This window comes from Marmota monax, unplaced genomic scaffold (assembly GCF_021218885.2).
Source record: "Marmota monax isolate L192 unplaced genomic scaffold, Marmota_monax_Labrador192_F-V1.1 WCK01_AAM20220418_F8-fsc00181, whole genome shotgun sequence".
Classification (NCBI taxonomy): domain Eukaryota; kingdom Metazoa; phylum Chordata; class Mammalia; order Rodentia; family Sciuridae; genus Marmota; species Marmota monax.
In genome coordinates this window covers 988,333-1,002,449 of record NW_026694276.1, presented here as the reverse complement: position 1 = coordinate 1,002,449, position 14,117 = coordinate 988,333, and the positions used below count along the sequence as shown (strand labels likewise).

General features: G+C 48.0%; 1 protein-coding gene across 1 annotated transcript in view; it reads left to right on the top strand.

Annotated features, from left to right (window-relative positions):
- The window catches only part of Kcnc4 (potassium voltage-gated channel subfamily C member 4), a 43,873-nt gene extending 32,331 nt beyond the window's left edge, over nucleotides 1–11,542 (top strand). The window contains exon 4 of the mRNA XM_046467253.2: nucleotides 11,127–11,542. Within this exon, the coding sequence (XP_046323209.1) occupies nucleotides 11,127–11,134 (8 nt within the window). The 3' untranslated portion in view covers nucleotides 11,135–11,542. The remainder of the gene's footprint in view (nucleotides 1–11,126) is intronic.
- The last annotated feature ends 2,575 nt before the right edge of the window (nucleotides 11,543–14,117 follow it).

Genomic DNA, 14,117 nt, shown 5'->3' with positions numbered 1-14,117 from the left:
AGCCCTCTATGTAGATTAATCCTCTGAACAAGCCCAGGAGGTAAAGGTTCTTTTCATCACTCACATTTTCTAGATGAAGAAAAGCATGGCACAGAGAGTAACTTGACAGAGGACTCACAGGTAGATTTCACAGGCCAATTTGGGCTTGAACCCATTCAGGCTGGCTCTGGCCCTGAGTGTCTGTCTCCACTGGGTCTCTAGCCAGACCTAGCTGCAGGTAGAAGATGCTGGCCCCTCAGCCCCAGAACTGTGTGACCTTGGGCCAATGATTTAACCTGTCTGAGCTGGGATACTGACCTCCTACCATCCCACCCTCAATGCTCCCATCTACACCGCCCCTCCATGGCGCCAGCTCCTCTGTGGAATGAGGATAATCATTCATTTCCTGCAGATCCTGTTGAGGGGAGCAAATGGAAGTGGAATATGTGAAACAGCTAGCCAGGCCCATGCAGCTGAACAGTCCCAACATGCGTCCTTCCTAGTGGATACCTAGAGAAACAGCCAGGGGTCTGGGGTTGGCAGACCTGATTTTCACAACAGAAATTCTTTTCCAGAAATCCTTTGTTAGAGCCACACATTTAGGATAACTGGATGAGGCATGTCAGCCTTGAGTCAGGACCTTGAGACATTAATTCTCATGAGACAATTCACTGGCAGGGCCGTTTCCCTCTTATTGAGCCAGAAGCAGTGAGAACTGTGTGCATGCTTTCTAAAGCAGTGAGAAGACAGAGGGTCACCCATGAAGCTGCTTCTTATGCTTGGGAGTACCTTGACCACAACTGCCAGCCTCCTTCCTCCAGCGAGGTCCTGGGGTTGGGACTGCCCCCAGGTCCTTTCTACACATACCTGTGAGCCGCTGGAAGTGACAGCTAAGGCGGCAATGAGGTAAGAGGATGCACAGGACAGGTGGAAGGTAGGAGTTTGGATCTTCACAGTTGCCCCAAAGCCCAGCTGCTGAAGGCATGGTCCATAGTCCATTGTGCTATTGGGAGGCAGGGGAACTTCTTCTTCCTTCTAGGAGGTCGGGCCTAGTGGAAGGAAGTTAGTTTTTGGGAGCGTGACCTTGAAGGGGATATTGGGATCCTGACCCCTTTCTGCTTCTTTGCTTCTTGGCTACCATGAAATGAATGGATTTGCCTCCTCTGCCATGCACTCCCACCAGGATGCATCGAGCCTCCCACAGGCCCAAAATGACGGGGCCAAGTGGCCATAGACTGAAATCTCTGAAACCCTGAACCAAAATAAATCTTTCTTCTCTAGAAGTTGATCATCTCAGAGGTGTCAGAGATTCCTTACAGTGATGGAAAACTAACACCGCCGGAATCTTAGAAGAGAGAGGGAGGACGAGAGAAAGAGGAAGGAGAAAGAAAGGGAGAGTGGAAAACTGGAGTAGAGGCAGTAGAGAGAAAAAGCGGGAAGGGCAGGGGAGGAGGAGGTCCTGCCTTTGCTGGGGCTGAGGTTACGGGGCCTAAAGTGGACTGAAGAGGCTGGAAGTGGAACAGCCGCGAAACCCACACTGTCTGGGTGCCTGCTGAGCAAGCACATGAATGAATGGAACAGAGACAACAATTCAAGGAAGACTGGGCCCGTCTCACCTCAGAGGTGGGTCAGGACGGGAGACCTTTACTCCAGTCCAGCTGAGATTAGTCAGGATTCTTTTTCTGGGGATGTTTTCTTTATGTAATCATTATTTTTAACAGGCCGGCTAGGGCTGGGTTAGCCTGACGCCACCCTGTCCTTGGCAGGTGGGCGGTACCTTGAGACCAAAACCACTCTGGGTTTTTATTCTAACTGTGGCTACTGCTGGCTTCGGAGAAAGAGATCTGATTTCCAAAAGGAGACTTGGGAAGCTAAGTTGGGGAATGGACACCACTTCCTTTATTAGAGCAAAACCCAGTTCCAGGACGGGTCAAGGCGGCCTGAGGCCCTGCCTCTCTCAGGCCCCCAGAGCTGTGGCATGCTTTGGGTGACCTCATGGAACACCAGCAAGCCGCGCCCGGGGAGGTCCTGGGCCACCGAGCTCCGCAATGCCCTCCCCTGCCAGAGCGCGCTGTTCCTTCCTTCATTCTCCCAAACACTTTCTCTTTCTTTATCTAAGTCCACATGGGAGACTCCTGGGCTTCAAAGAGAATTTGTTTGACGCTTAGGGCCCCTCCAAATATCAGCCAAGGTTGTATGTGGAGGTGGGTGACTGTACGTTTCCCAGAGAGAGGATCCAGAGCTTCCATCTGATTCACCAAGGAGTCCAACCTACCCCACTGCTCTGGGAAGAACCATCTGTCTAGGGGTTAGACGCTGGGTCTGTGCAGGCTGTGAAGATAGCTGGAGCCTGGGTTTTAGTCCATCCCAAGGAGTCCTCAATATGGGGCTTTGCTCTGTTATCGCTTCCTCTAGAGTTCAGATTGATTCCACGTGGGGCTGAATGTGGAAGGAATCAGGGACCCTGAGCTCTAGCCTGGCTTCCACCCCTGACTGCACAATTTCACTTCACTTAGCTGAGCTGCAGGTTGTCAAGTTGAGGATGATACTGCCCACCTTAACAGGCTCTCACAGGCTCAAATGAGATCTGTGTCCCTACCACTGAGCTCACTAACCAACACTTCCTAAAGCTTCGTGTCCTTCTTTCCTCTTTTCCTCCTTCTCCAAGGCCCTTTTTCAAAAGTAATAGGTAGCCTCCACTGGAGGACCTCTGAGGATGCTTAAATTGGGAAGGGAACGAGCACCATCATCCACAGCCTCCCCTGAGGGGCTGGGGCCAGAAGGTTAGCTCTGGAGAGGGAGAGCTGAGGGACCAGGGGGCTCAGCGCAGGTGCTAGCAGCTCACAGGGCAGAGAGGCATCTGACCCTGGATCTGATATTTGGAACATGGCTTGATATCACACTGGATTTTATCTTTAACCATATATTTGACAATTTGGTGGCGCTCATTTCTAAACATGGGGCTGGAGCTGGCAGGCCTGGATCCATTCTCTGAGTTCCAGTTCAGCAGCCCCTGCTGCTCTGGGCTTTGGTTTTCCTCCTCTCCTGTCATTACAAGACATTTGTGCAAAACTCAGCAGTGATCAGTTCATGGCGCAAAGCATGGAAGCGGAAGCAGGGGAGGTCTTATATCTCCAAGGAGATGAGATCAGAATTTCCTCGTTCAACTGGATGGTTAGTCTTTCACTTGGTGATTGTATAGCCCCAAGTGGAAATAGGACCCTAGAATCTGCTGCCTCTCAGACTGGCCACATAGGGACACATCAGCCCTGGGAAGCTGACTTGAGATCCCTCCTACCCAGCCCCCATGCACTTGGGTGCACAGAGGCGGATGGACTACAGAGCCATCTTGAAATCTCACCCCACTCTGCCGCATCCTTTCCTGGCAGCCACAGGCTCTTAGCTAAAGAAGCTTGTTCCATGCACATATATGTTTCCAGGTAAAACTAAAATAAGTCATTTTTCTCTTTCTAACGTTGGTGTAGTGGGGGATCTAGGAGGATGTTGCTGAGAATTAAGGAATTCTTGGTTCTTCGTACCCTGCAGGCCTGTTTCAGCCTTACCTGCTCTTGTTTAACCTGTCACTTCCAGGAGCCAGAGACCACCATCTCAGGGGATGCCCAGGAAGGACACCTGACTTCTCAGATACAAAGGGCAAGAGAAATCCAAGCCAGCTCTTATCTCCCTCCAGACGATGGGCTTTTTCTTGCCAACCGTTGAGTCAATGCCAGGCTGGGATTCTTTTATCTTACCTGAACCTGGCCCCAAAGGCTGCTAGAGTATCAACTACTAAGTCACCAATCCATAAAAGTCACCTTACAGCCTTCCTCAGAACCCAAAAGGAGTCTTTGCTATGTCCTGACCTCAGGAGCCACCTTGCCCCCCCTCTATCAATGCATTCTTCATCTTGGATTTGGGCATCACATCTGTTACTTGATGCCCAGAAAATATTTTTAGCTACCAACTGTGATGCAAACTTCATCCCCATTCATAACTGGGGTAACAAGAGGATAGGGAATTGGAGAAGGTTCCACCAGCCACAAGGCTAACATCTCCTTGAAGTAGCTTGCTAAAATAAGACAAGTCTGGTCATGTCCCTACTTTTCTGGTTGTAGATGAGACACCACAGCTTCCCCAGACCCTTGTCTATTGCTATAGGGACCCAGCCTATCAAGGTCTCCGTCAGTCCCTGCCCCTCCCTCTCCACACGCCCCATTCTCCAGTCATGTGCACACATGAGTGTTCTCTGAATTTGTGCCTCTCCCTGCTTTGGGTCTCATTCTTCTCTTTGTTTGGAATGTCCCTCCACCACTTTTCTTTTTTTTTTTTTTTAGCCTACTCATCCCCGGTCAATTTTTTTCTAATCTACTATGTTCCCCCAGCAGATTGCAGACCCCCACAGTCCTGGACACACCTCAACCAGACCATCTGATGTGATGACATTTGCTCAGCTGCCTTACACAAACCGTTCTACGGGCCATAGTTTGGACTCACCTTCCTAGGTCATAAGACTTGTGCAGATATGTTCATAAGAATGATTCAAACTGCAGATAAAATCAGGGGGATACGGTATGTTCTTTCAGTGGCTGGTAGAAGGAACATGTTACCAGCAGTCAAGCCAGGGAGCCTGCCTGGATCCCAGCTGGTGAGATTTGGTTGCCTGCTGTATAAGAAATAAACAAATGATGTAAGGGAAAAAAATTGGGAGCAGTTACAATTTATAGAAACAATAGCCAGGAGATATACATATGTAGATAAATGGAGATTGAGCTACCCTGTGCTTAGCCAGAAAACTTGTCACAGGTCAGTTTCTTTGGTGCCCACCTGGGCCCGTGTCTCAGCATAAGGAGGTTCAGGAGTTAATAAGATTTGAAGCTCTTAATTTCAAAGAGACTGTATTTCACACGGAGGCTTTGCTGAACAGATGTGCACAAAGATTATTTAATAGAAAGATCTGTGCAATCCACACATGGCTATTGAACCCTTGAAATGTGGTTAGTACCACATGTCAAAATGGCAACATTTAGGACTTGCTGGGTTAAATAAATAAAAAATTAAAATTAGTATTTAATTAAAACATTAAATAAAGTATTGCAATTTAATATTGAACTTTATTATTAAAATTAATTTTTACCCTTTTGATTTGCTTTTAAGTGTAACTACCAAAACACTTAAATTATACCTGTGGCTCCCATTATATATCTATTAGAAAGTGTCCCCCTGGAAGTTTTCATTCACTTCATCATTTGCTATTATTAACTAAGGACTCATAAAGTGAAGTTACATGTTAACTTGGCCATTTTTTTTGTCTAGTACAGATGGGATTATTTCTGTCCAGTGAGAAAGATAACCCCAGTTTTACTGCCCTTTAGGACATGAGCTAAATTTATCTTTAAGAAATTATTTTGCTGTGACTTTCTTTTAAATCCCAGCTCTTCGAATGCTCTTTGAATCAATTCTATCACCTTACTGGTTCTCTTGTTAATTATTAAGTTCAATGATATCTTTTTTATGAGAAGCATACTTTTAACTATTCGTAAATTATACTTTGATAGATCTCTGTCTCCTGTCCAGGTGAGAGTAAAGACTGAATTACTAACATGTTAAGTATTAAGTAGGGGTTCAATGAATGTTGAGTGAATAAAAGACCCTTATTTAGATTTGGGACCTTAAGTGTGTACAGCTACCCATATTTTGCAACAGCATCCCTTATCAGCTACTGGTCTGGAAGGTGGGACATGTGGGAAGGATGAGATCCTCTTCTCAGAAACCCAGACTCTTTGGGTGGTTCCCTAATTCTTGGTGTCCGTGGTCCCAGGGGGATGCTGGCCAAAGCAATTCCCTTTTGCAGTGGGAGCCCAGAGAAGTTTCCCATCCCTTCCTGTCCGTGGCATGAGCTTGCCAACTACGGCACTGTGAAGATTCTGTCAGACAAGCTCAACTGCTCCTCAAGGTCTGGACACAGACCTTTTTATTGTTAGAGGTCAGTAGCAGTGCTGGCCTCAAAAGCCAGGTCTTCTGGGGGTTGTGCAGAAATCTCTCTAGGTCCTGAATCCTGTCCAATAATGGCAAAAATATGTTTCATCCCTTTTACCCTCCTGGCCATCTCCACAGCGGGGGCTGGCCCACTGGTAACTGAGGTAGAAGTTGAGTGCAAATTCCTTGAGGGCAGAAGCTGTTCATTTGTATGCCTGGCACCTGGTTTAGCATGCAGCCTGGCGCACATGGACACTCAGTGAATGCTAATCCCCCTACCCCTCCCTGCCCAACTCCAGCACCAGAGCCAGCTCCCTTCCAATGAGCCTGATGCATAGAGTCCTCAGCCTGGATAGAACATTGCTTAATCAATCCCCTCTCTGGGAGTCTGAGCAGGATCAGCTGATATTTAGGCATCTAGCTCAGGGCTGGTGACCTTTCAGAAGTGTCACAGGGAGTCTACCTTTGTCCACTTTCCGAGAGACAGAAAGAGTGGGCGGGGGTGGGGTGGGATAAGAGGCTTTGCTTCTGTAGAAGGAGAATAATTTTTTAATTTATCACAGGTGCTAGGGATTGAACCCAGCATCTATGCATGCTAGGCAAGTACTTTACCACTCAACTACATCCCAGTCCTGAAAACTTTTTAAAATTGTGGTAAAATATGCATAGCATAGATTTACTATTTTAACCATTTTTGGCATAGCAGCTCAGTGACATTAATTACATTCACATTGCTGTACAACTATCTCCACTGTCCATCTCCAGTACTCCTTACATCTTCTCAAACGAGACTCAGTACTCATTAAACATTGAATCCTCATTCCCCCTCTCTATCCGCCCCTGGCAACTAGCATTCTACTATCTGTCTCTCTGAATTGGACTACTCAAAGTACCTCATGGAAGTGGAATCATACAGTATTTGCCCTTTGGGGACCAGATTATTTCAATTAGCATAATGTCCTCAAGCTTCATCCATGTAGCATATATCAGGAATTTCTTTCTTTCTTTTTGAGGCCGAAAAATAGTCTGTTGTATGTTTATTTCATTCATCCATTGATGGGTACTTGGATCCACCTTTTGGCTATTGTGAATAATGCTGCTAGGCACATGGGTGTATAAATATCTGTTCTAGTCCCCATTTTCAGTTTGGAGTATATTCCCAGGAGTGGAATTTCTGGGCCATATGGTAATCCTATGTTTAACCTTTGGAGGTAAAAGCAACTTGTCTGAGCACCTATTTTGTGCTGACTCTGAGCTGGGCCCTTTCCATATGACATCTCCTTTAACCCACACAACAGCCCTAGGGGGTGGAGGTTGTTGTCTCTCCAGGAAGTGAAGTTTCCAAAAATTAAGTGACCTGCTCAAGGTTCCAAGTAGTGACTAACAGCAGGTTTTGAACCTAGGTGTGCTTGATTCCAAAGTCACACTCTTCCCACAGCAGCAGCCAATGAAAATAGATAGTCCTTAAGAGGAATCCCATCTTGAAGCTGTTATAAACTAACACTTGCCTTACTTAACAGTTAGCACCTTACTTAGCTGCTGACAAGAATGGGTCATCATTCCCTCTTTTCTCCAGCTAAATGAAACACTGTCTTCCAGATGGTTCCCTGACGCCGCTCCCCTTCCATGGGCACCCCCCCTTCCTCCTCCACATTGCCAGGCCATGCTCCCTCACCTGATTAATGCCTACTCAGTTCAAGCCTCATCTCCTCCCAGAAGCCCAGCTACACCTGCAGCAGGGGAGCCTCTTCCATGGCTTCCTGGACTTCTGGGTCTCCCTCTTGCAGCCCACCCTACATTCTGCCCAATTGCTTTATATACTAACTCCCTCTTTTACATACAGGGTCCCTGAGGGAGGGCACAGTTCACAGCAAGCCCCTTGTTCAGTTTGCACCTGCTGATGTATGATGCTCTGCAAGAGTTTGAGTCAATGAATCAATGAATGAATCATTCAATCAATGACAGTAGGGAAGACAGAAACAAAAGAGAAATCCAGAATTACCCTTCCCTATCTCATGATTTGTGTAAGACCAGGCTGTTGAGTTGCTTAGAATAATTCGTGTGCCACATTTGGCACCCGTGCGTAAGCCTGAGCCATTTGTGGTAAGAAACTTCCCCCCAAAATGAGGGAATTATCTTCCCAGAGAAATCAGCCCACACAGTTGGCCTTAGGGTGGGGCAGGGTTGCTTTCAGTGTGGGTAGAAATTCTTGTCCTAAGGGAAATCAAATCCTAAATTTTAGCATAGCTATTTCTTTCTTCCTTCCTTCACCCAATCATCCCACAAAGCAGCAGGGTTTTTTTTGAGTTGGGCACCCGGCTTGCCTCCCAATGTGGCACCCAAGTGAAAGGAGGAGAGCCAGACCTTCTCCTGGGTTGCTGTGGGCTCAGACACAGTCTTTTATCAGGAAAGAAGACTCATTGCCTAGGAGAGGCACAGACCACTCTGGGAGGAGCAGAGGGGAGGCTGTGGCCTGGGAGGCTCAGCCAAGCCCATCAGGCAGAGAGGCAGGTGGCTGCTCCCAAAGCCAAGCCCCTGGATTGCCAGGAAGCCCTGGCCTCACCTTCTGTGTGCTCAGCTACCGCTCCAGCCTTTGACATCAGAACTGGGGGATGGGATGAGGGCCATGTGGCAGGCAGAGAAGGGAGGTGGGGCAGTAGGCACAGCAAGAAACAGCCAGGAGTTTCGCATGGTAACTGCTTATACCTCAGCAAGTAGCAGGGTAGTGACCACAGGGTAAGGGGCTCATTGACCACAATCCCTGCAGGAACTTCCATGTGAGGCTCCATGAGATCATTGTACGCCACAGCACACTAGATCCGCTTGGCTAAGAGAGTTTATTTAGAGGGTTTTGAAGCTCCATAGGCTAAGAGCATGAAGTGGATAGAAGAAAGAGACAGAACTGAAATTTGCTTAGAGGGCCAGAGTTTAGGATTATTAGCCCAAAAGAGAAGGGGGCACTTAAGTGACTAAGCTGTTCATGATTCTTTGTAAGAGGTTAGGCTGATAACACAAATGCAGATGGTCTTACATCAACCCTCTGAGCTGAGCAGGGCAGGAACAGCTATCCCATAATACAGGCAAAGAAAATGAGGCACCAAAAGGTAAAGACCCTTGCTGGCCACTCAGCTCATCAGTAAAGGAGATGGGATTTGACTCTAGGGTTTTGCCCTTGGTCCAGGGTGCTTGCTCATCCAGGCAGGCTGCCTGTTCTGACTGCATGGGTCCAATAGGTTCCACACAGGCAGATTCTGGGAGCCACAATAGTAAACTGTCTGCACTAGGTGGCTCTTCTGAGGACTGGCCAAGCGAGGGAGGAGGGGGTAGAAGCAGTCTCTGAGTCACCTCAGGCCTGTGATGCCCACCACATCCCACGCCCACTCTTAATCAAGATGTCCTGAACCCACTGGCTCTGCAGCTGGAGTGCGCTTACCTTCCCAGGCATTGGCAGGAGCAGCTTGGGGGAGCTCAGAGGCTTCATGACTGGGGAAGGATGTCCAGGTACTGTGACTCAGTGTGCCCATAGGAAAATAAATCCACTAAAATGATTTATTTTTCCATCCATCAAAGAAATGAGGTTCGCAATGCATCCTGGCTGCCAGAGGAGAACCTCTCCCAATACCTTCTCTACCTTGGCTACAGCTATTAAGTTGGTCACTTGGGTTTTGGGGGATGGAAGTTTGCCCTGCAAGAGTGAGGTCACGCCAGATTAACTTGCTGGCTCCAGCCTGGGAGGAGGCTCTCCTCCCTCTCCTGGGCACAGGTGGTACTCAGAAATGCTCTCTTGTTCACTTGGAACTCCATCCACTTGATAGATGACCCCATTTGAACCCTTCCCTTCTGCTCAGAAAACTTCCTAGTTGCCCTGCCTCCCTAGAGGGGATCTGATTCATGATAACATTTATTGAGCACCTACCTGTGCCAAATAGTTGACATATCATCTCTTGTTTCATCCTAGCCCCAACTTTGGAAGAGGCATTGTCCCCACTCTAAAGATGAGAAACCTGGGGCTCAAGAAAGTGAAATTGCTAGGTCGGGCAACCAGTTGAATTGCAGAACTGTGGCGGGGATCTGGTATAATCCTTAATACAGTCAGTTCGTGTAGGTATTGTTTTCAAGTTTTCAGTGGCAGAGAAATTGGGACTCAGATAGGTTAATAAGGTTTTCCCAAGGCAAACAACTGCTGAGTGATAGACCTACCTTCGCAGCCCAAGCCCAACTGATGTTATTATTTATTTGCTGTCTTCCCACCCTGCTCCCTCAAAGAGGCTTTTAACCCTATGCTGTACTGAAGGGGCCTCCATCCCTTTGATCACCGGATCCCCTCTATCCTCCACCCCAGATCCATTCTCTCAGTCAACTCTCTGAAGTCTGGACAGTCTGTTGCTTATCGGTCGGATGTCTTCTGAGAAATGCCTCCTTAGGTGGTCGCATGTTGTGCAAATATCAGAGTATACTTACGCAAACCAAGATGGCTACATTTCTAGGTGATATCATCTTATGGGACTGCCAACATATATGTGTGGTCCTTCATTTACAGAAACATCATTATGTGGCTCCTGATTGTCGATCTTCACAGTCCAACTCACAATGGGCTTCTTCCATAAAGCATCCCTGATGGTCCGGGTCAGGCTGATCTCCCTCTCCCCCTCCCTCTCCATCTCCATTCGCCTTTATTGAACTTGAAAGCACTTCATCATGGTCTGTTTATGTGTCCTTTTCTTTCACATGTATACATCTTCTTCCTTCCCCCTTCTTGTCCTCCCTAAAGGACAGCCAATATTCCAAAAAGTCATATTGCTTATAGCCATAGGATCTCATCTCTCGGGCACACAAGTTTCTCAAGTCCAGAGGCAAACACTTTTGTATCTGAACAGCACTCAGCACAGTGCCAGCCACACAGTAGGTGTTGAATACATTCCTCCCAGCTGGGTACTACGGTTCAAAGCTCTTAAATGTCCATTGCCCCTATGGGTCATCTGAGAACCTTCTGGGGTCAGACAGGCTTTGAGGGGCTGGTGCTGTAGCCAAGGTGACCAGCTGATTAGGGGATGAGCAGGACTGGGACCTGAGTTTCAATCCTGAATCCAAGCTTCTTTCTCTGCACAGGCCACAGATGTACAATTGATACCTCAGCCATCTGGTTTTCCTTGTTTTTTCCTCCCCCACAGAGCCATGAGAAGAGCGCTTCGGGGCTCTGTGGAGAGGACCATCAGACCGGCTCTGAAGACAGCTCTTGTCAGAGCACAGGGGGGTGTTAAGGAGCAATTCAGGTGATGCCCTGAAAGAGTCTGTTACCTGCCAGGCTGAGGTTCTGGACAAGAGAAGACCTTCCCAGAATCCCAAAGGATTCAGCTAATTTGGAGACCAAAGTGTCTCCAGAATCCCTTCCCCACCCTGTGGGTATGCAGGGAGCCACCAGTGCAGGCTGGTGATGTTACAGACCGAGCCCCAAGGAGCCCCAGGATCCCTCCTCCTAGAGGAAGGGAAAAGAAAACCACCAGAGACCTGCTGCCACCATGTGTGACGGAGGAAATAGGGCAGAAGAAGAAGGAAATGGGACTGTTGTTGCTTTGCCCACAGGGTTCCAGAGGGAGCCAGAAGCAGCTCTGCTGTGGACACCCCACCCCCCCACCCCGGCCCTCCACCCTCCACCCTCCGTCCCAACGCACACACCACAGGCATCTCTGGAGCTGCCTTGCCAGAAGGGAGGATTAGGTTGCATAGAACCATTTTCATTCTCAGACCTAGAATGATTTGGGGTGCATCCAGGAGTCCAGCTTCTTGCCTGCTTCCCACCAGCAGGCCAGCCACAAGATCTGACCCCCCGAGGCTCAGTATGGCATCCTCACGTGATCCAGTGCATCATATGCACATCAGGGACCTGCCCAGCACCTGCTGTGTCTCCAGAAACAGTCCTGAAGAGCCGTAGTCATGGTCCATTTTTGCATCTGTGGCCTGTCTACCTGAGGAAGAGGCTGGGCCTGGAGCTGTGACTGAGGCTAAGTGCGCAACACCCGCTTTTTAAAAAAACAGTCCTGGAATAGGCTGCTTGCTTCAACTCTGCACAGCCTCCTGCTCTGGGAAATACAGAATTAATTGAATGACATGTGCAGCGATTACGGGAAGGAGATGGGTGGGGGAGGACTGTCTGTGGATCCTGCCAAGGAGACTAGGAATTAATTCAACCTGTCACTTTATACTGAGCTCCCTTAGCAGGTGTCCATGGAGCAGTCACCCCATCTATGCTGAATACAGTACCTCACAGCCTGAGCATACACTTGGCAGAGCCAACCAGGGCCTCTGGGAGGCCCACAGAGAGGCTGTGGCACTAGGGCAGGACAGGCACAACTGTAGCCGCAAGTGCTGTTCCATTCCATCCCATTGCATTCAGTCCCATGTTAGCTCACCACCTACCAGGTACTGGAAATGTGCCAAGGTTGAAAGAACATGATCTTCTAGCTGAAGAAACTCACTGCAGAGCAGGGAAGGCATCCGGCTATACACAGAGCATTTCTAGACTGAATAAGAATCCCGAGTTCAAACATACTGCAAGCTCTGGTGAGAACAGGGAACATCCACACTCTCTTATTCATACTTGTAATCTCAGTGCCTGACACAGAGACCCACCAGAACAGAGTAAGTGCCTAATAACATGTTTTTTGAACAAGTAAATGAACAAATGCCCCGATGACCTAAGTTGGACTAGCAAGATTGCTGGAGCTCTGTGAGGAGTTAGGATTCAACATGTTCTCTGCTGATCATCCCTCTCCTCAAACCCCTGGGTTTCCTCTTAGGAGGTCTTCCTTTCCTCCCCAAATGTACCCCTCCAAATCTGAGCTCTGCAATTTTGCTTTCAATGAACGATTTTATGTCCCCCAAGCCCAAGTTGCCAAAGGTACTAATATTAGCAGATCAGAGTCAGCACAGAGGTGCTTTAAGATGCTTAGCCTGGCTGGGGAGCCCTAGACAGAGCTGGATGTATTTTTAGCTCTTCGGGTATCTGGAAAGGTATTGAGATGCAGTCGTTGTTACAGACACCCGGGCATATCAGTATTCTGCTACTGGCCTCCCCACACCAGCAGTTTCCATTCAGTGTCTCAAAAGCAGGGGTTGCCATGGAGATTGAGTGCCAGGACAACCGAACTTCCTGTCAGGAAATAACGGCACAGGTAGAGCTCTGGACCAATGGGAATCGAGGAGCTTCTTGGATGACCACAGCTTCCTCTCCTAAAGCCAAATGATGGCAGAATTCCCTGATGCCCTTGGAAGGGGTCAGCCTGACAACAGAGGACATTGTCTCTAGAGCTTCATTCTGGGAGGGATCGACTATTGCTCCCTCACACCTGCCATGGACTGGTTTATTTCTCTCCCTGTTTCTTTCTTCTCCAGAAGGCTTTGGCTGCCCACAGAGTCCAGAAGCTGCTGGGGAGAGAAAGACAGAAGGGTCATTTTGTATCAGAAGCCAGTCCTGGCAAATACACAGAATACGAGCTCTGGCCCAGGCTGGGGAAGGCCAGGTCACCTAAGTCCTAGAGCCATTAGAATTACGGAGACTCCCTCTTCTGGGTAGCACAGTACGGAATTATCTTATTTTTTTCCTTGCTGTTTCCTGTGTACCTGGTAGGTAAAAAAAAAAAAAAAAAAAAAAAAAAAGATGAAAAATAAAACCTCCAAGAGGTCATGGTGACCACCTATAGTGACAAAGCTGGTAAGAGGTGAAAGTGTTAGAACACCCAGGTCTGTCTAGTCCATAGACTCAGAGGGTAAGACCCAAGAAGCTCTTAGAGAGTGTTTACTCTGACACACTTCACAGAAAATCAACTGAGGCCCAGAAAGAGCATGTGACTTGGTCCCTGAGGGAGCAGGTGATGGAGCAGGACCAGGATTCTTCTGGGCACTTTTTTTTTTTTTAATTTTTTTTTGTTTGTTTTTTTAGAGAGAGAGAATTTTTTAATATTTATTTTTTAGTTTTTGGCAGACACAACATCTTTGTTTGTATGTGGTGCTGAGGGTCGAACCCAGGCCGCACACATGCCAGGCGAGCGCGCCACTGCTTGAGCCACATCCCCAGCCCTTCTGGGCACTTTTATTCTTGTTGCCTAAACCTCTTCCCAGAGAAACATGTTGCCTTAGACATTTACTGGACACTCATTCTATAT